This window comes from Balaenoptera musculus, chromosome 20 (assembly GCF_009873245.2).
Source record: "Balaenoptera musculus isolate JJ_BM4_2016_0621 chromosome 20, mBalMus1.pri.v3, whole genome shotgun sequence".
Taxonomy (NCBI): domain Eukaryota; kingdom Metazoa; phylum Chordata; class Mammalia; order Artiodactyla; family Balaenopteridae; genus Balaenoptera; species Balaenoptera musculus.
This window is the reverse complement of record NC_045804.1, coordinates 17,655,516-17,676,128: the sequence shown is the minus strand read 5'-3', so window position 1 is coordinate 17,676,128 and position 20,613 is coordinate 17,655,516. Positions and strand designations below refer to the sequence as shown.

Sequence of the window (20,613 nt, the reverse complement as noted above, 5' to 3'; positions counted from 1 at the left end):
GTCTCCGGTCCTCGGGCTCCGCCCCGCGGTCACCGGGCCAGCTGCACCCGAGCGGCCGGGCTGGGCGGCGCGGCTCTGTCCCCGGGTCTCCTGCGAAGCTGGGTGTCCACACGCGCCCGGGCCACCTGCCACCCCGGCCACCCCGTGTCGGTGCCACAGGTGAAGGTGAAGGTGAGGCCTGGGGCAGGTGCCCACTTCTGTCTCCTAACCTTCATCTTTATCAGCCAGGGACTTGCTGCCCTTCCAGGACTTTCTGGCCTCTTTTAGCCTGGAGTGTCTGACTCAGGTGGGACAGGAGTTTCTCACAGCCCGAGGCTCCTTAACTGCGGAGGATCAGTCAGCTAACAGACACAGGCATGCCGTGTTCCGTCTCAGGCACTGATGGTGAGGGGGACCACAGAGGTGAGGGGTGGTACCCCATTCCCCTTGACCAGTGCCTGAACCACCCACCTTTTGGGGAAGATGCTTTGTATCTTCCTTTTCTTGGAAAAAGTATTGGGAAACTCAGGGTACTGACTGGTGTCTGCATGCCCACCCTTGAAACTCTGCATCTTTCTCTCTCAGGGAGGACTAGCGCTGCACCGGGAGGCCCCAGGTGCTGGGGCAGCAGGGCCGGTGGTGACTCTGGTCCATGTCATCTGAAGCCACCCTTGTCCAGTGCCCCACTGCTGTGTCCGCAATCTCCTTTGACAAAGGAGAGAAACTGGGCCATTATCATTATACCCACCCTACAGAGGGAAAAACGGAGGAAGGGAATAAATGGCAGAGCCAGACCCAGAACTCAGACCTCCTGGTTCTTAGTCCAGTGCTCTCCCCTGCCCACCTTGCCTCACAGGTGGTGGAAGGGGAGTGTGTCAGCCTCTGATGGACTAGCTTGGAGGAGAGAGGCTGCCCTAGGCCTGGAGTATCTTGCTAGGTGATAGAGAAGGGAGCTAATGGGACCAGCCCTCCCTATCTCCCACTCTCTAGCTCTCTCCAGGGGTCCTAGGCGAGATGGCTTCCCACAGCAGCCAAGACTTCTCTGCTAAACCGGCACTGACCTAGCTCCCTTCGCATCCCCAATCTCATCCTTCCCAGGAGGGCACACGGATGCCCGTCACACCCCACACCTTCCCACACATGCATACACCCTTGAAAAACACAACACAGGGAGTCTTCCCAGGCCCAGAACAGGAGTACAAATGCAGGCCTATATATCATGTGTTAAACACTTAAAGGTTATAAACCAAGCTAACAAATATGTTCTATTTTCCAAACTTGACAAAATATAACTTCATTATGACCTGAAAGGTCAGGTTCGAATTTAGAATTTCCAGACTCCTCCAAGTTCCTCGCCGGTGAAGGGAGACCTGGCACTAGACCAACAGCAGATCCTCATCTCTGTCATGGGTGGGACTGCTCACACTGGTGGGCAGTTAACCCTTGACAGGGTGTGCCTGGAAAAGATACCTGCCCTGTGGTCTAGAAGCCAATTGGTCAGGAATTCCGTCCACCCCACATATCTGCAGCCCTGTGGGAGGGGCGCTGTCAGAGGAAAGCCAGAACCAGACCTTTCAAAGCTGAGGGCCCTGACAGAGGCACCTCTTGTCTGGACTTAAGGATGGCCCTCTTCTTACTCTACATTCTACCTGCCTTTCTCTTTGGAAGTTCAAAGTTAGGGTGGAAGACTAATTCAGAGTTTCCTGACCCAGTGTGTGTTGGGTCTGGGGGCTACAGAAGCAGGAGAGGTGTTAGTAGAAACTTAGTGGAAACTTAGGGGAAAGTTCTCTCATAGGGGCTCTGTGTGGTGGAAGGGTCTTGAAACAGCCCCTGGGGGCACTGTTACCTGACAGTGAGGAGGCTCCAGCAGAGTGCCTCCCCCAGACCACCTGGGCCGTTTCTGGGAGTGGTTGGGACACCTGGGTCTCCCAGAAAAGGGGGTTTCCTGGCCCAGTGAGTGTTCTCTGAAGAGCAAAGGTGAACAGTGCTTGGATGCACTGCTGATAAATGGTGTCTGTGCTCTCATTTGTCACTGCTGAGCTGGGAGCCAGCCACTGAAGATTCTTGGGGGCCTGATACTCTGAGCAGACAGTGGATGCAGCCAGCCACTCACCAGGTGGGTTCAGGATGTGCCTGAATGGGTCCTTTCAGGAGACCCAGGCGCCCTCTTGAGGATACTTGACGAATCTCACTACCTCCATCCTGCATACAGGGACTCTGAAGCCAACTCCCCTCCCCATTCTCTCTCCTTCTGGCTCCTGTCCAGACCCTTCCAATTTCTTCTTCCACCTACAGCCTCCCCATAGTCCAGCCCACCCATCATTCTGAGAGGCCTCCCATATTAGGAACCAGCAAGGCCCAGGGTCCCCAGTGCCCTGGCATCATGGGGCATAGTGCCAACACTTTGGACTTACCCATAGGAAACCACCCCTCCAAATACTTTAGGGTCTGGAAGCATCTTCCAGCAACCTGAGGATTTTGTACCGTGTGATGACATATGTTAATGAGACATGGGTAGTCTCATTAACCCCAACTCCTAGGGCCAAGCTCCCGCAGCCCCTGGGGGCACCCTGCCCCAGAGCCCCATGCTGAGCTGACTCTGGTGTGTTGGGGATCTCAAGAGCTCTCAGTGACCCCTCTCTGCATGGGGGCAGGTGAGGAGAGGATGAGGCAAGAATCAGGGTGGATCAGTCCCTGAACTCTTCAGGCCACATGGCCGGGTTAAGAGTCTGTACCAGGGGCTTCCCTGGTGGCGCAGTGGTTAAGAATCTGCCTGCCAATGCAGGGGACATGGGTTCAAGCCCTGGCCCGGGAAGATTGCCGTGGAGCAACTAAGCCCGTGCGCCACAACTACTGAGTCCACGTGCCACAACTACTGAAGCCCACGTGCATAGAGCCTGTGCTCCACAACAAGAGAAGCCACCGCAATGAGAAGCCCATGCACCGCAACGAAGAGTAGCCCCCGCTCGCCGCAACCAGAGAAAGCCCACGCACAGCAACGAAGACCCAACGCAGCCAAAAATAAATAAATAAATAAATAAATAAATAAATAAAAATATAATCTGATCCTGCCTGCAATCTATTCTGAGTCCATATTCGGGAAAATTCTAAAAAAAAAAAAAAAAAAAAGAGTCTGTACCAGGAATAGGCGAGCAAGACTTAGCACAGAGCAGCCTGTGAGGGTCCCTCTGAAGTCTCTGCTGCCCTCCCTGACCACCTAAGGGGCACAGAGACAGGTCCCAGGGGGAGAGCACTAAGCCCCACCTCCTTTTCTGCCCATGCTGGAACCAGAGGGTCTCTGAAGGGGGAAGTCACTTGTGCAGTGGGTCCTTTCCAGGAAGAGGGCATCGTTAAGCTAATGACCAGCCACAAGGGGACCCCTGAGCTTTCCCTAAAGAGGATCCCAGGCAATGTGACCAGGGATCTTTAAGGTGCCTGTGAAGAAGGGGAATAGTAGGGCCTTTCGGGGACAGACCGAAACCAGCGGACTTGAAGTCAGGCATCAACACCTTTGCATCCTGAGCAGGCGTTGGTCAGACCCTGAGGGTATCCCCACCACTGCCCCAATGCTGCTTTCCTTCTCCCTGTAGCAGAGCCAGTGGGAAAACCCCACTCACAGCCACCTGGGCTGCATGCCACTGGGGAGCAGGGAGGTGGGTGCCTCCGGCTTCGGGGGATCAGATCCGGACCCTGTCCTCCAGGAGAGGAAGTGAGGTGTCCCCTGAGAGCTGTAAATCAGCACATAACGACTCCGCCCAAACCCCTGCACTAGGAGATGACCAAACTCTAGCACAGCTTCCAGCAGCCTGTGTCCCTAGGATGACCCCAGTCCCCTCAGATGCCTGCCTGAGAAAGCTCAACACTGCCAGCAGAATTCACTGCTTGTCCTAGCCAACACCTGACGCAGGGCCCTGACTTCCCTTTCTTAGAGCATTTACTAAAAAGGGCTTGTAATTGTGACTCCTTCCTCTGTCCCTCCTCCTTCTACAACAAGAGTGTTTTTCTCAAGGACCTGAAAACCACTACTTGAAATGCAGTCATCAGGAAGGGTAGAGGTCCTGTCTCCCAGTCTCTCTCAGAGGACACAATCCTAGGATGATTGCTGCTCACGGGCACCCTGGCCTCATCGCACTTAACACTGCCGACCCTTTGTAATTTTCTCTTCTCTGAGCTGCTTGAGGCCCTGCTGCCCTTCCCCACTCCTTCATTCTCCCCTTAACCGCCCAGTCTCCTCTGCACAGATCGGAACGGAGCTCAGCTCTTTCCCCTCCTGTCAGTAGTCACTGAATAAAATCTGTTTTCACCACTTCAGCTAATGTCCGACTATGTTTACCTTTGACACTGGCTCCTGGCCTGGTTCAGCACTCCCTCCTCTCTGCGAGTCACTACAAACACACATGCATGCACCCCAAACCACCCTTTATTCAGAAGATCCAGGGAATTTGGGGGGTGCAGGTTATAAGTGTTCTGGCCTTTTTTTCTGGCCTTTTTTGCCCCTTGCTACGCAGGCATCCCCATCAGCCATTCAGTAGCTAATTTTTTTTTTTTTTTTTGGCCATGCCACGTGGCTTGCAGGATCTTATTTACCCCACCAGGGATCAAACCTGGGCCCCATCAGTGAAAGCACCGAGTCCTAACCACTGGACCGCCAGGGAATTAATTCCCTCAGTAACTAAGTTCTGGGGGTTTTTTGTTTTTTCTTTTTGAATTTTATTTTATTTTATTTACAGCAGGTTCTTATTAGTTATCCATTTTATACATATTAGTGTATATATGTCAATCCCATTCTCCCAATTCATCACCCCCGCCTCCCACCGCTTTCCCCCCTTGGTGTCCATACGTTTGTTCTCTACATCTGTGTCTCTATTTCTGCCCTGCAAACCGGTTCATCTGTACCATTTTTCTAGGTTCCACATACATGCGTTAATATACATTTGTTTTTCTCTTTCTGACTTACTTCACTCTGTATGACAGTCTCTAGATCCATCCACGTCTCTACAAATGACCCAATTTCATTCCTTTTTATGGCTGAGGGTAACTAAGTTTTAAAAGGCGATTTTAATCTGTCTCTAGGTGGAGCGACTTGGGGTTGGAGGGTCCACGGCAGGTGAGGTCAGGACTGCCAACTCTCGCCTGCCCCCCTCACCCTCTGCCACCATCCTCGGGCCCAGGTTTTCCCCGGCTGTTTAAGCTCTGACCTTTGCTCATCTGGGAAAGCAGGTGCCCGGCTTTACAAACTGGTGTGTCCCACCTTGCCTCTTTCCCAAGCTGAGTCAAGATGTGGGCCGTTGAGCCCTTATCCTCCCCTCGGCCCAGGCCCGCCATAGCCTCCCAACAAAGCCAGGGGTCTGTGCCTGGGCTGGGCTTCCCCGAAGCCCCACGGTGAGCAGTCCTGCTGTGAGCCCTCAGACTAGACTGAGAGGGGCTTGAGAAGGAGGCCCAGCATTTCTTTCTCAGACCAGACGTGAGCTACACCCCCAACTGCCTTCCTGGTGCCCAGGAGGTGGCCACCACCCTCTGTACCCACAGCTGCTTTTGCCCCTTCACACTCTGTCCACAGAACACGGCCTGCAGTCAGAAATCCAGGTTCCCCTCAGCCTGGCCTTAGTGCCCTGTCAGCAACGATCCACCAAACCCTGGATGGATGGGGAGGGCTTCTGAGAGACAACAGTCCTCCAGCAGGGAATGCCCCAGCAAGAGCAAAACCAACCTGACCACCTTCGCCGGGGAGGGGAGATGATACTGGTCTCGACGGCGATAGTCACAGACGGCTTGGCTCCTGTGGGCAGAGGACTTGCTAGTCTCCTGTCTCCACTACAAAAATAACTTTGGAATTTGTTCTATTTGAAACTCTAGTTCTTAAAATATGTGGAAGTTGAACACAGGCTGGTCAGTCAGGCTGTGTGTGGCTCTGGGTAGAAAGGGTGGGGGAGGAAGACAGTGTACCTTGTTTTAAAAAAGACCCTGAATGTGTGCAGGCTTTGGCTTTTTTCTGGAATGGGTTGAGGTTATTTCTGGTGCATGGTGTCAGGACAAGTGTGTTCCTTTTAGCATCTTCTGTAAATAAACTGTGGAAATGTGGACCCCCCCCACAACCCACCCCAGGGGCAGGGGTGGGGGTCGGCTGGAGGAGAGGGAAGAAGAAAAGGACTAGGATTGGAAGGGCTGCTGTAGCTCAGGGGTCCCCTCTGTTCTTGCTGCCCCCTGAGAAAGCATGACCAGCTCTTGGGACATCCCTCAAACCAGAGCAGGGCCTGTGTGTGCAGTGCGGTGGGCTGAGGGGCTAGGAGACAACTAATGAAATCAGGAGCCTGGACATACATTCTCCTCTAAGACACAAAAGAGGCCAAACGAAGGACCACGGAGTCCCTGAACAGAAAGGTAAGGCACTTGATCAAGATCAGAACAGCTTTGGAATAACAGAACTGGGACCTGAACTCAGCTGAGGCGGTGCGGGAGGGGGAGAAAGGCAGCTCGCCCTGTTCTCCCATCCCTTCTAGCCCCTCCCCCCTCCCACCTTCCCTTGGAAAGTCACCGAGGTGGTGAGAGATGAGCACAGACCTGACCGAGGATGCTGGGGGTGAGGGCAGCTTCTGTGCCAGAGGGGGACAGGGACCACACAGTTTTCTGCCCGGTTAAGGAGTTTGGGTTTTCCACCGAGGCGCTCAGAAGCAATGAATGTATTTGAAGCAGGCACGAGGTGCCATATTTCTCTTTTAAAATATCACCCTGAAAGCCAGCATTAGAATGGAAGTGACTGGAGGCTCCAAGGATACTGCAATAGTCCAGGTGAAAGTTGATAAGGGCCCAGCCTAAGCTAGGTGCAATCACGAGAAGGGGCCAGAGAGACACTGAGGTAGAATTGACAGGAGGGGCCAGAGAGACACTGAGGCAGAATTGATGGGAGGTGAGGATTAAGGGAGAGAGATGACATTGGGTCTTTAGCCCAGGTGAGTGGGGAGTTATGGGCCTTCACTGGGCTTGAGCGCACGTGTTTTTCAATGAATGGTCACAGGCCAAAGTTTGGGACAGTCTTTACTGGAGTTTGGAATGTCATAGCAATTCACCTTAATCAGAGGCAGACTGGTAAAATGAGCAGCAATGGTGGCGGACCCCCGGCAGGGGACATCCGGCCTACATGAGGAATCCTGCTCGCCCGCAAGCAGTACACAGGCACACGCACACACTCTTCTACACAAACCAACACTCTCATGAGTGCTCGCTCACTCTGGGTGGGTCAGAGGCCAGGCGCCCTTCCTGCCCTGTCTGCTCTGGGGGATCCACTGAGCTGAGACTGAAGGAAACCACTTGAGGACCAGGGACGAAGGAGCTGGCAGCTGCAGGCGTTTTGCAGTTTGGGAGAAGGGGATCCAGGAAGATAGGAGAAATTGCCAGGGCCAAGCAAAGGGAGCCCCTCTGGGCCAGGGCATGGGGAGAAGATGCTGGAGATGGGGCATGGGAGGGACGGGGGTGGGAGAAAAGGCCGTCCCCTCTCCTTCACTCACTCCAACCTCACAGCTGGGGCCAGAGTCCTGGGCATAGGAATCCTGGGGAACGTCGAGGGGTCCCCTGTGTCCTAGGAAGGCACTGAAATGGGGAACAGATCCTGGAGGGCCTGGAGTCTCCCCCAAGTACCCCAGGGGGTAAGGAAGGTGGGTGACAGAGCAAGGAGGGTCTTACATGCTGGTTGTCTGGGGCAACAAGACTGGGGAAGCACGAATCCTGCTTCCCACCCCAGACAAGGGGTGGGTGATGGGCTGAGATGCAGCCCCTCTGGCCGGCAGAGGGGAGAGGGCCAGAGCCAGGGCTTCCCCTTTGGCCTCCAGGGCAGTGAGTGGGAGAGCCTGGCCTCGCCCATGTGTCCGTGGGGGGGTGGGGGCAGGAGGGGGGGACCGGGGCCTCCTGCCCCTGGGACCTGGGCTACCAGAGCACGGCCCCGTCCAGGTTCCCGTAGCCCGGCTCGGCCCGCAGCCGCCAGTACGTGTTGTTAGTCACCCACCACTCCTTCCCGCTGCTGTCTGTCTGCCGCCTGGGGGAAGGGGGCCATGGAAGAAGACGGGTGAACAGCCAGCACTGAGGCCGGGGTCCCGAGATGCTGCCTTACACTGCCGGCCCCACTCAAAGCAGGAAGGGGCTAGTGGGGAGGAGGAGGGGGGCCTGGGTTGCAGAGAGACCTGGAGAGGGGGGCAGAGGCACCTGAAGAAGCGAGCCTGGTGGACGATGTTGTTCTCCTCCATCACTTTGCGCCTGTCTCGCTGAAGCTGCTCAATCCTTCTCTTCTGGGCCTCGGCGGCCTGTATGTTCCCCTCCTCCAGGTACCTGAGCATCCAGACCGCAGTCAGCGGAACTGCCCACCCTCAGAGGCCCCCAGATCCAAGGCCGCTGTGCCTGCCCAGTTCTGCCCCCAAACAGGTCCCATCTCCCTGAGGCAACTCAAGGAAGGAAGGACATAGTCCCAGGTCTGTGTGGAAACCCACGTGGGGAGGGAGGAGCCCGGAGCTTCCGGAGCGGCACCCGCCTGGCACTGACCTCTGGTCTGGCCGGAGCCGCGTGTCTGTGGAAGGCAGGGACCGCTTCAGCTCTGCCGTCAGCTCATTCAGCTCCAAAGCAAACTGAGTGAAGCCGAAGTTTCGCTCATAGTTTGGGGGCATTGAGTCTAGGGGGAAGGCAGGGGGCTGGGGCAGGTGGACTGAGCACAGCTGCCCTCACCTCTGCCCAGCCCGCCCCAAGCACCCCACTTACTGGGCTTCCAGATGCACTGACCGCCCGGCGGGGGTCCCCGGTACAGCCCCTCGGGCCACTTCCCGAAGAGTCGGTGGAGGACGCGGCCGCTCCGGCTGAACACGGCACCCTGCACCTCATGGACGTTGGAGCTCCAGTACTTGGCCTGGGGTGGGGGTGGGACAGAGTGCTTAGGGAGGTGTCCCCTCCCCTTCCCCGGGGCGAGCTGCTGGGACGGGCAGGTGGGGCAGGGAGGCCACCCACCTTGCAGAAGGTGATCTTGCAGTGGCAGGAGCTGTCCTGCGTGTTCCGGATGAGCACCTCTCCGTAGTGCTCAATCCAGCGCTGGCCACTCAGGATGTTGTGGATGCAGGACGTCACCTTGTTCCACTCAAAGTGGTCCCCAAACCTGAGAGAGACAGAGCATGGCGGGGGGCAGCTGGCTGGCCCTGGGGAACAAGTGCCACCTTGAGCCGGGGAATGCCTGTCTCATCAGAGCAGGTCATGCGGGTCTGGGAAAGGAACCCTGGGGTCCTGGTTCCAGCTCATGGTCCTTCTATGAAGGACGACATATTTATGAAGCAAAGCAGCCTTCACAGAAAGTATTCAACTAACACGTCTCCATTTGTTGAGAAAGCTCCTGAGTGCCAAAGTCACAGGGGTAAAAACATAGATGGGGTCCATGTCCTTGGGATATATATATGTCTGTTCACATATATCAGCCTGTTTACTCCCCACTTCTGTCGAATATTACTTATTACTCTTATTTTATAGACGAGCAGACTCAAGGCTCTGAGGCGTCAAGTCTTTTTGCCGCTTGTCTAACTATTAAGTAGTAGAACCAAGACTCCCATCCAGGACTTCTGACCCTGAAGTCCAGGGTCTTCCCCACCCCTGCACTGGCCTCTGGCTGCAGTTCCCCACCTATAACATGGCTAGATGAGGGTGCTTCAAATGTGGTTTGTGAGCAATCCTGAAATCACTTTAGAATCACCTTAGGTTTCTGTGTGTGTGTGTGTGTGTGTGTGTGTGCATGTGTGTGTGTGCGTGTGCGTGTGTGTGGGGGGGAATGGGTTACTGTGCACTGACTTGAAATCTCAAATACATTCCTTACAGTGAATCATGGTCAAAAAGTGTGAAAGCCACTTGATCAGATGGCCTTGATGAGCCCTTCCAGCTCTAAGACTTTTCACCTTTCTTTATTGACAACTGCTGTTAACACAGGTATAAATGTACAGACGCTGCCCCACCCTGAGCAGCTTCAGACCAGGCCTCTCTCTCCTGTCCCTCCCACCTCCCCATCCCAGCCCGGGGAGGATGGCCTGTAGGCTGGGCCTGCCTGCCTACACTCACCTGGGCAGGCTCACATTGACCATCCCCACAGGCACAATCTCCAGGGATTTGCCCCAGAACTTGTTCTTCCACTTCATGTCTGGAGTTGGGTGGGGGAGGGAGAGCGACAGCAGAGATAAGACCAGAGAGTGTTCCAGCCCCTCTCCCATCTGCCCTTCACCCCCAGCCCCATCCTTTACCTTGCCAGAATATGAAGTTCTCAGACTCCGCATGGCACGCCGAGATGGGGGGGTGGTGGGAGACCTTGATGAGCAAGGAAGTTCTCTAGAGATTGCTCCTGAGGACCCTGGGGTCTGCTCCTGACCCCAGGCCCCCAACATCCCTCACCCCCATCCCCAGTTCCCCTGGGAACCAGAAGACCAGTTAGTTCCAGGTCTCTTGTCTAGGTGTCCTTGGCCACCACCCAAATTCCATCACCCTCTCCTTTCCCACGAGGCCCCTATGTTCTCCCTTCTCCCTCCCTCCTCTCTAGGGCCCTCCTTGCCGACCCTGTGCATGGTGCCCTCCAGAGACCCTGCCCAAGTCCTCTAGCAGTGACAGGTGGGGCCTCCACCCATGCCCTGCCTGAAAGCCAGCCCTCCCATGAGGACCCTCTTCCCTAATCATCTTTCCCAAAGCTGATCATCACCCTGCAATCTCCACAACACACCCTTGGAAAAACTCGGCCTTGCCCTCATTAGAACAGCTCCCCATCTGGAACCTAGAACTCAGGGATCCCACAGCCTGCCCTCCTTGCCTCTCCCCATCACCTGGCGCCCACCACTGCCTGAGGGTTCTCTATAAAGTGCAATTCTAAGCATGTCACTCTACTGCTTAAAACTCTCCCATGACTCCCCGTGGCCTTCAGGCTTTAAAAACCAACCAACCAATAGAGCTGAATAACCTCCTATGAGCTTCCACAATCCCAGCTCTAGAACATGGTACAGTAACTCCTTGTTTGAAGTCCGTCTCCCCAAGCAGCGGGGAGCTCCTCCCCTGACTGCCCGACTGTCGGGTGTTCTCGCCCACGCCCTGGCCCCTTGAAGCCTGGGTGTTCCCCGGCCTTGGCCACATGGCTGCCCCGACCAGCCCACTTCTTCCAGGGCCTCACCTGCTCACTGATGAAGCGGAAACCTCGGTCAGGCCGCTCGCACTCGTAGGTCTCCCCCAGGACAGGGTTGAAGGGCTTGCAGCCCGCCCGGTGGTACGTGGAGCAGTAGGCTGACACTGCGAAGGCTGCGATGTACACCTGCAGGGGGCGGGGCACCGGGGGATCAGAGGAGATGCCACCCCGCCACCACCCCACCGTGAGCCAGGACGGGGGCCTGGGGTCGGCCCGGTAGACCGGATCCTGGGCGGAGGCGGCAGCCTGGGCGGGGTCAGGGCGGACCCACCATGCGCTCGCAGGGGTCGGTGGTATGGCTGGCCTGGTCCAGAAGGCCGCTGTACTCCAGCTCCTCGCAGAGCCGCTGCAGGGTGTTGAGTGGCTCGTTGAGCTGCACGGGCATCGACACCTTGGACAGGTCCTTGCCGATGTTGTTCCGCAGGATGTTCCACAGGCTCACGTCGGCCCCGGGCCCACTGGCCGCAGGTAGGCATCGGCGGCGGGGTGGTCCCACAGCTCCTCCTGGAACACAATCCCGGGGCCAACCCGCCTGTCACTCTGCCCTGGGCACCTCGCATCCAGGCCCATGGCCTCCCAAGCTCCTGAGGTGCTCCTAGGTCTGCTCGCTCCCAGGCCCCAGCCTCGACTCACTATGGGGCAGGTGGCTGGGGGCTAATTCTTTTTTTTTTGGGGGGGTGGGGATGGGGGGGTGGGGAGTGGTTAATTCTTGATGAGCTCCTGGGGATTTAGGTGAGCAGCAGGGTTAAGAACCAGAGGACAGTTCCCACTGTTGGAAACAGAAACCCTGCACCCCAGAAGCCCTTCTTGAGTCTCACCCTTGGCTTCTGCTCCGTTTCTTAAGCACAAAAACCAATGTCAAAATTATTCAGCCCATTTTATAGATGAGGAAACAGGCTCCAAGAAGTAAAATGACACGTACAAAGCCACACTGCTAAAAAGCGGGCCCTTCTGCCTATCAGGCCCATGCAAGCCTTCTCAGAAGCCCAGAGTGGAGGCTAGCCCCAGGCTAAGGCTGCCCCATCCCCAGAGCCGCCCCTGGAACACAGTCACAGCTTAGCCTTACTCAGCCCCAGGGTCACCCCTGGAGTCAGCACCCGAAGCCATTAGCCCACCAGTACTACAAGGGACTACTTCCCAAGGGGCCTGGGCCTGGACACACCCCGTTGCTGTGCCCACCTCCAGCCCTCCCTCCCGCCCGTCTGGCTGGCACCTTTCTGACAGCGCTCAGCTCCCCTGAGGTCCAGCACCTCCTCGGACAGGCTGGTGGTGACTTCACTGGCGCATGACTCCTCCTCCTCTGAGCCCTGGGCCAGGGACAGATGACAGGCTGGGCAGACTAGGCCTCCCCCAGGCAGCTGGACAGTGCCCAGGGCCTGGCAAGAATCTGCCCAGCTAGCCCTTTGGTGGGAAGGGGAAGAGAATATATTTGGGGGGGGTCTGAGCCCTAAGACACTGCCCCGGGAGGCCTGGCATCATGGTGTGCCCTGCCACCTTGGGAGGGAGAGGGCCTGGCCTTACGACTAGCAGGGAGACAGCTCAGGGACTTGGCGGGACACTAAGGGAAGGGAAGCTGGGGATTACTGGGATTCAGGGTCAGGACGGTGAACGTCAAGGGAGTGCTAAGGCTGAAACGAGGTCACAGAAAGATGACGGGGTGCAGCTGAGGCAGCAGTTTCAGTAGAACCCATGGGGATGGAGCACATCAAACTGGAAGAAGGGTCCCCAGCAGAGATTTCTAAGCAGGGCCACACAAACCCAGCAGATCTGGACGTGTTCCCAGAGATAGTGGCCGAGGTGGTTAGAAAGGACTTGGGAATCTACAGATTCCAGTCTCCCGGGACCCCACCCCTCTATTCCCAGGGTCCCTCCTCTCTCACTACCAGCTTCCCCGCTCCCTCACCTCATTCTCAGAAGAGCTGGCAGAGAGGAGAACCTCACAGGCATCAAAGAACTCTGTGTGGGAATCAGCGAGGGAAAGGACGCTGCTCTGGGACAGCTGAGGGGTCAGCTCTCGCCCCTTCATGTACAGAGCTTCTTGCTGTGGGAGCGGGACAGGTGTCAGGCCCAAGGCCCAGCCGGGAGAGTCAGGCAGGGCTCCCCTGGCCTGACAGCTCCCTTGTGAGGGAAGTGTGACCGGGGACTTTTACTATCTGAGTCTGAGACCTGCTGAGCAGGAGAAGATGCGGAGGGGAGCGAGCATAGTGGGGTACGAAGGCCTGGTGGAAAGATCCCGGCCTGGAAGTGAGGAGACACGGGTTCCATAATAACTGCTTACACTGCCTGGGCACTGACTCTGAGCTCGGCTCCAAGCCCTTTGTGTGTATCAACTCCATCAATCCCAACACTCACCCTACCAGGTAGGTGCAATTATTACCCCCACTTTGCAGATTAGGACACTGAGGCTCTGGGTCATGCAGCCAGCATACAGTGGAGCCAGATTCAAACCCATGTAGTACGGGAGCCTGGGCCCATCAATTAGATTCTTTGAGTCTCAGTTTCCTCATCTGTGAACTTGAGGGTAAGAATCACTGCCTCACGGGACTCTGACTTAAAAGTACAAGCACTCTGCACGCTGTTAAGAAATGACCCAGATGTGGCTGCTGCCCGTGTTCCGTGAAAGGGGCTGGAGTTTCAGGTCTGAAAGCCAACCACGCCTTCACTTCTGCTGGGAGAGAAGGCCCAGAGGAATGGTCCCCACAGCCCACCCCGGCTCCCACCTCCTCGGGGTTGAGGGAGCTGAAGGAGTCTGCAGTGGTGTCGGAGGACACGGACAGCGAGTGGAGGCGCCTCGGGCCGGCTGCGGCCTCAGAGACCTGCAGGGAGAGGGTGAGGGCACAGGTGCCGGGACGGGGCGGGTGAAGCCCTCCCCAGCCTGCCAGGCACAGCCTGCCTCCTCCAACCTCCCTTCCCGGCCCAGGTCCGCGACCACGCCCAGGCCTGCAGTCCTCGGGCTCGGGCCCGCTCCTCCCACTGGCCACCCTGCCCCCAGCCTCACCCCCAGCCTGGATGGCTCCGATCCCTGGTGCAGGTCCCTCAGTCGGTCCCGTTCAGTGGTGAGGGCGGCCAGGACACTGCTGAGCGAGCTGTGCACTGTGGGGGCAGGCCGGCCATCAGACTCCCTTCCTCTCCCTCTCCCTCTCCCCGCCTGCTCCCAGCCACCCCCAGGGCACGCACTCACCCTTCTGAGCCAGGGCCCAGAAACTGCGCTGCAGGTGGGCATAGTCTGGGGTTGGCAGCCCGCGGGGGCCCGAGGGGTCCCGGGACTCCAGGTAGCGAGACAAGTTGGGAACAGAGCCGTGGAGACGACCCACCTGTAGGCGAAGGGGAGGGGTTGAAGGGCGCAGCCACCTTCAGACCCTCCCATCCAGCATCTCGGGGTCCACACCCCACCTCACCCGCCCGATGGTGTCGTCCTTGGCAAAGCTCTGTGTGCACCATATGCGGCTGGTCCGCTTCCCCTTCTTGGGTCTCTCGGTCGTCACCGAGGCCTGGCAAGTCGAGGTGAGGGAGTTTCAGTCTCAGGGTGGGGAAGACCACCAAAGCCGGGAGAGAGGTAGACGGTCATGAAGGAGGACGCAGAGACACCAGCATCCCGGAGGCAGAAGACCGATAGCCTGGCAGCCGCCTGGGCACAGGAGGAAGGGGTCGCTCCAAAGGGGCAGAAAGACAACCCTGAGGCGGTCTGGACACGGTGGGGAGGGGCAACGGGGAGATGGTGGCTCTCCAGGAAACCGCAGCATATAAGGGGGACTGGGGACCTGTCCGGGGAAGTGACGGAGATGAAGACAGCAAGAGCGGAGAGAGCCCTGGGCGGGCCCCTGCCTCCTCCCCTGGACCTTACCTGGTGTGTGGGGATAACAGGGGCTGAGGGGGTCCGGGGCAGGGACTCCAGGCTCTGGAGGAGTCTGTGGAGTTCCTGGAGCTTCCCCTGACACTCAGAGAGCTCTGTGGGAAGGATGAATGAGGAAGTCCCTCTCCCAGCACCGGCCAGGCCCCCCAGAGTCTGTCCCTTAGCGTCCCTTCCTCCTCCAAAGACTTCACCCGCAGCCACGGAAATCCCGACACTGGCTCCCCTCCCCTACTCATGAGTCCAAAGCGGTTCCCAGCTCCCACCCTTTGGTCTGACCTCACGGGAGTGCCCGCACCCCAATCTGCACTCTGTCCCCAGACCACACCTTACCTCGGCCGCCTCCACACAGGCCAGGGGGCCCCCACTCTTGCTCTCCCCCCTTGGTTTGCATTTCCCTCTCCCAGGCCAGCATCGCAGCCTGCAACTCCAGGAATCCGGTTCTAGTGCACACCCCTTCCCTGGCACTACTCCTCAGGACCCCTCCCTGCGTTGGCATTCTGGATCTTCTTTTTCATGAGTCCTGGCCCTGTGTCCGGGTCTGTCTATGTGCCTAGAGCACGAGCCCCACCATTCTCTGTAAGCCTGAGGCTCCCCAGGGCAGGGCCCTAGGAGACCTGATCAGCCTAGAGGCGGAGGCTGTCTCCCCCATCAGCCTGGGGCTCCCAGAGGCAGGGATGGAGGTAACATTTTCTCCTCCTTGTGACTGCTGATGCCACCTAGATGCAATAGCATGGGCCCTCCCCACGGAGGCGCAGTGCCAGGGGCCCCTCACCATGAGAGCAGCGGTCTAACCCATCACTGTCCCTCAGCCAGGAAGACACCTTCTCCCGAGGTCCAACCCCTGGCAGAGCCGAGGCACTACCCGCTGCCGGAAGCTGGGCACCAGGAACCTGTGGGGTGAGTCAAGGGTCAGGAAGGTGCCTGCCTCCCTGAGTCTCATCCTGAATCCCCACATCACCTGTTCCTGCCCCAGGGCCCATCTTACCTTCCTGTGAGTGGTGCTGGGCAGCAGGCTTCGGGGCACATCCAGGTGCTGGGCCAGGCGGTGGGCACGCAGCTGAGCCACCCAGCTCTGGAACAGGTCCTGGGATTTGATCTGCAGAGGTGATGGAGAAGGGGAGGGATGCATGAAAGGAAGGATTGCTTTCTAGGGGCAAGAAGTTGGGGCTCTGGTCCGCAGGCAGGCAGGGTCTCTCCCTATAGCACACAGCTTGTGCAAAGGTCCCTTGCGGGGAGGCAGGAACAGCTTCTGCAGGCGTCCAAGGCTTCAGCTCTGTTCCTGTTCACATAACAACCAACAGGGCCAGTTTGCCATTGGCTATTGTACATGGTGGGAACTCCCTTCTGGTCAAACTCAGACAGACCCTCGGCCCCTGTCCCTCTCTCCTGCGTGCCCCAGTGCCTCTGACAGGCTGGGGGCCAAGCCACCACCTGGCTCCCAGGGATTTCACCTTGAGGTGGTAGATGTTGTCTTCAGTGTCAAGGTCAATGCGCTGGGCCTTTTTGTTGATGGACATGACCGACAGTCGGACATCAATGGAGCCATGGAGCTTCCCCTTGGTGATCTGGGGTGGAGAGATCGGAGGGGGAAAGGGGGACTGGTTTTAGGCCACCAGGGCCACCATTCCTGAGGTCACGCTAGGCTCAAGGGCCAGGCAGCAGGTTCACCCTCATGCCCAAGTCACAGTATCAGCAGGACTTGTCAGTCGTCCTCCTGCGCACAGGACACCCCGCTATGCCAAGTCACAATCTGAGCTCTAGGCAGTCACAGAGTGAGGAAAACTTTTCCCACCCTCAGGAATCTGCGAGGCTGAGAAAGGAGCACCTTCTTGGAGAGAGCCTGGGTGTCTAGGCCTTTAGTTCCTTGTTCCTGCAAGAGCAGAGGACAAGGGCGAGGATGATACAGCTCCCATGTCTTGGGTACTTATTTTATGCCCGGCACTGTCCTGAGAGCCCTCACCAAGACAAAGACTCCATAAATGGGTGACTGCACTCTCTCCACCTTAGAGGTGAGGAGCTGAGGCCCAGGGAAGTAACCTGCCCAAGACCCCACACCCAATAATTGGTGTACCTGGGATTCAGACCCTGCTCTGGGGGATTCCAGAAGCCCCCTGCCCGCCCAGGGCACTCTGGGGCCAAACTCCTCCCTCATCCCCCAGCCGAGGCCCTGACTCACATCTTGCCGAGTCGTTGCATAGTGAAGGATCCCATCCTCGAGCACAAAGTATCTCTGTGACGTTGCCCAGAAGGGACAGGACCCGGGGGGCAGAGAGGAAAGGACGTGGGGAGAGAGCAACCATACAGAAGTTTCTTCTGACACACAAACACCCTGTACCGCCCGGCAACCCCACACATCCCCGTCCGGCCCCCCCATCTGGCCCCTCCCTTGGCCCTGCCTCCTTACCTTGTGCCAGCCCTTCAGAGGCCACTTCCTCTTCTTGAGCAGGTGGCCTTCCTGCCTCTCGGGCATGATACCCTCTGCCCCCAGCCGGCCCCGAGGCTCCTCCACTACCTCCCACAGCTCGGAGGCCTGCAGTCCAGGACAGAGTTGGGGAGCGGCAGGTGAGGCGACCACCTCTGCCTTTCCCCTGTGGGCCAAGCTCGGCGCGCCCACTGCCTGCTCCCCACCCTCAGACCTGCTGGGCACTGCTGGGCTTTGCGGACTGTGTGCTCTCAGCCAGGGAGGGAGGGTCCCGCTCTTGGAAGTCCATGGGGAAGGGAGTGGCCACTCCCTGCTGAGGACGTAGAGAAGAGTGGAAGGGGAAAGATGTCACCTTGTCCTGAGGGGGCCCTTGAAGCAGAGAGAGACCCTGTTAGCACAGACTTGGCTATCACCTTCCCCACCTCCAGCCCCTCTTGCACCCTCTGGGATGAGAGCCCCCGAGCACATCTTCCGCTCACCTGCCACACCTCTCCCAAGCCTGTCCCCACCCCACTCTGGGCAGGTCTCCGTGCCCACTGCCCAGAGAGGTGGAGCGCGCAGCAGGCAGGCCGGTGCCAAAAGAAAACCTCGAAAAGTCAGCCCTGCCCCACCTTAGGCACTCACACATTCCCCAGCTCCAGGAAACACTTCCAGGTGCTTTCTCTGGAGGATTCCCTGTGGGTAATCAGAGGTGAGGCAAGGGAGTGAAGGAAGAGGCTCCAAAATAGGACAGAGGGATCCAGAGACTGGACAAGTGAGATCTCAACCCAGCTCCTCTTCCGCCAGGATCCCTGACCCCAGCACCACGGCATGGAGACTCCTCTGCCATCATCCCTTTACAGAGCCCCCCAACCTCTTGACCCCAGCTCCCCACCAACTGGCCTCCATATCCTCTAGTTCCTGGGCTCCCATTTTTCTGCCTGAGGAAACTGAGGCCTGAGACAGCCCTCATTTTCCCCCGTGCCTCCCATCAATCGCCCCCCTAGGATGCCCACTTTGGACCCTCTGTCCCCCCATCCCCCAAGCCTCCTTTCTTTCATCCCCGTCCCTGGGGCTCCTGAGAAGTGCCATCCACCTGGAGAGAGCAGGGGACGGGCCATTGGAGACACATGCCGAGGACCGCACACGTCCCGCAGCAGTGCCCACAGGCGCCCTTGGCACCAGCCCTGGCCATCCTGGCTCCACGGGGAGATCAATAATGCATGACGCTCTGTGTGTGTGAGACGGGGGAGGGGACTGGAGGGGCAAGGTTGGCCTGAGGCTGGGGAAGCAGCCCAGATCTTCCGGTGGAGCTGAGGCCAGGAGGGGACAGGGACATGGTGGGGTGTGTGTGGCCAGGTCAGGGCAGAGGGGCCCATGCTACCAGAGGCTGACCTGGGGGGAAACTCCTACATTCAGCCATTGAAAGTTAACAAACTCTTCCAGTGTTTGGGTGTCTCTGTGCCCTTTTCCTGGCCCCGTGGGATCCTGGCCCCTCACTGCTTGCGGGTGGAGGGGAGGCTCTGTTAGTAGAGGGTGCAGGTCGAGGTGAGCCGGGTGGGTGCCCCCTTTCCACCTCCATTCCCGCCCTCATCTCTGGAAGACCAGATCCACCAGCTTCAGGTGAATGTCCCCTTCTTGGGGAATGTCAGCTGATGCCAGCGCGGCCCCCTTACCCCAGGGTCCATGGACACCAGTGCTCCCTGGCCCGCGCACCGCTCCGCCTCTGAGTCACCGTCTCCGAGCCGCCAGCTCCCTGCTCACGGAGCTGAGCAGTGGCGGCAGCTGCAGCAGGAACCAGGAAGGAAGGAGACGTCGGAGCCTCCCCTCTAGCCGGATCTCCTCACCTCCCCCTCCCCCGGCCCCTCCTCCAGCCAAACTCCGGGCAGCCGCTCAGCTCTGCCCCCCTGCTCCCCGGAGGACTCAGGGCTGAGCCGACTCCCCAGCGCCCAGAAAGCTTGGGAGTGGGGGCAGAGTCCCCATTGGGCACAGTTCCAGATAGATCACAGAGGACTAGGGAGCTGCTGGCCCCAAGCTAGTGCTGGTAAAGAATTTGCTCATCCTAGCATGGCCTTGACCCCAATTAGTACCCAAGGCCATTTCCTTATTAACCCCTGCCTCTCGTTTTACATCTGAAAATAGATTGTGGAATTTGGAGCCAGCAAAGCTTTCAGGTTGACGGAAGGGAAGGACGCCCCTAGGGAACCACAACTGACAGTGCCGAAGGCAGTCAGCAGGGCAAAGTTCGAGAAGGCCGCAGTGAGGCTGTCATTGGGGGTGATGCCATGGGTCCTGACCGGGTCAGGACCCATGGGGGCCAGAAACACCTATGTGGTAAGACACCCCCCACCCCCCAGCCTACCAAGTCTTTGGATCGGGAGCAAGTCTGGGGCAGTAACCACCTGGCTGTTAAAAGGCTAGCTGGAGCCAACTCTGGTACCCTCGGCCTCCCTTTCTGAATACCTTTGCCCTTCTGCTGGAGTACCGTGTCCAGCTGCTCAATTCTAATTAAAAATTAGCTCTTGAGAAAGGTCTAGAATTCATTCAAATGAATGTGAACTGGACTGACAGGTTTAAGTGCAGTGCAGCCACTTTCTGGAAAGAAATGGGTTTAATGCTGTGGCTTCAGGCAACGCCAGCAGGCGAAGGATGCAATTCGAGGTTCTTCTTCGATTCCCAATATGACATAGGCCACTTCCCCAACCAGCTGTCCCATGGGCCTTGGCTTACACATCTCTCAGGAGATGCCTGCTCTCCGTTCCATTCAGAACCTCAGCACTGTCCCTGCCACCCCAGGGCGTTGCTAGCACCTGGCAGGGTTCTGGGAGTCAGGAAGAGCACTGGGCAGCACTGGCCAGACCAGCTCTGGCATCCAGGAGCCTCAGGGGCCTTTTAATTCAATTCCTATTGATTGAGCATCCCTGGGCGAATGGCACAGAGCTGGGCACTGTGGAAAGTTGGTCCTGAACCAGGGAAGGAAAAGCTGCTGCAGATCATCATTGCCAGAGCAGTGTCTGCCCAGGACTAAGGAAGCTGTGGCACTGCTCCAAGTCCCAGAGCAATGATCAACAACCAACTCCCCGCATCACCCGTGTCCACCCGGAATGCGCTCCAATCAAGCACAAGGGCAGGCTTCTAGTCATACAGCCCCTCTCCATTAAAAACCTCCAGTCCCCTGAGACTTGGTTGAGGCCTCCTACTCGA

The 20,613-nt window shown here is 57.8% G+C and overlaps 1 protein-coding gene across 4 annotated transcripts; it reads right to left on the bottom strand.

The window, feature by feature from the left end:
- Positions 1–7,009: 7,009 nt before the first annotated feature.
- On the bottom strand, positions 7,010–19,199 carry OSBPL7 (oxysterol binding protein like 7). Of its 4 annotated transcripts, none has more exons than XM_036838094.1 (24): positions 19,086–19,199; positions 18,055–18,105; positions 17,645–17,799; positions 17,413–17,538; positions 17,185–17,238; positions 16,834–16,878; positions 16,460–16,573; positions 15,994–16,104; positions 15,781–15,898; positions 15,000–15,103; positions 14,554–14,646; positions 14,337–14,469; positions 14,154–14,248; positions 13,059–13,196; positions 12,369–12,462; positions 11,427–11,659; positions 11,144–11,281; positions 10,233–10,296; positions 10,054–10,132; positions 8,965–9,109; positions 8,722–8,866; positions 8,509–8,635; positions 8,176–8,298; positions 7,010–8,008 (listed from the first exon to the last, which is right to left on the bottom strand). In XM_036838094.1, exons 2-24 carry the CDS (start codon positions 18,056–18,058, stop codon positions 7,900–7,902), a joined length of 2,547 nt encoding a protein of 848 aa, XP_036693989.1. In that variant the 5' UTR covers positions 18,059–18,105; positions 19,086–19,199; the 3' UTR covers positions 7,010–7,899. The 4 variants fall into 4 exon arrangements, with proteins under 4 accessions (XP_036693989.1, XP_036693986.1, XP_036693988.1 ...); XM_036838091.1 differs by lacking the exon at positions 16,834–16,878 and adding an exon at positions 13,876–13,971; XM_036838093.1 differs by lacking the exon at positions 18,055–18,105 and adding an exon at positions 13,876–13,971.
- Positions 19,200–20,613: the final 1,414 nt, after the last annotated feature.

Coding starts and splice junctions, on each gene's coding strand:
- OSBPL7 (XM_036838091.1), bottom strand. Junction 10,297..11,143: donor TCCGCTTCATCAGTGAGCAG/GTGAGGCCCTGG, acceptor TTGCTCATCAAG/GTCTCCCACCACCCCCCCAT. Junction 8,867..8,964: donor GCAAGATCACCTTCTGCAAG/GTGGGTGGCCTC, acceptor CCCCCACCCCAG/GCCAAGTACTGGAGCTCCAA.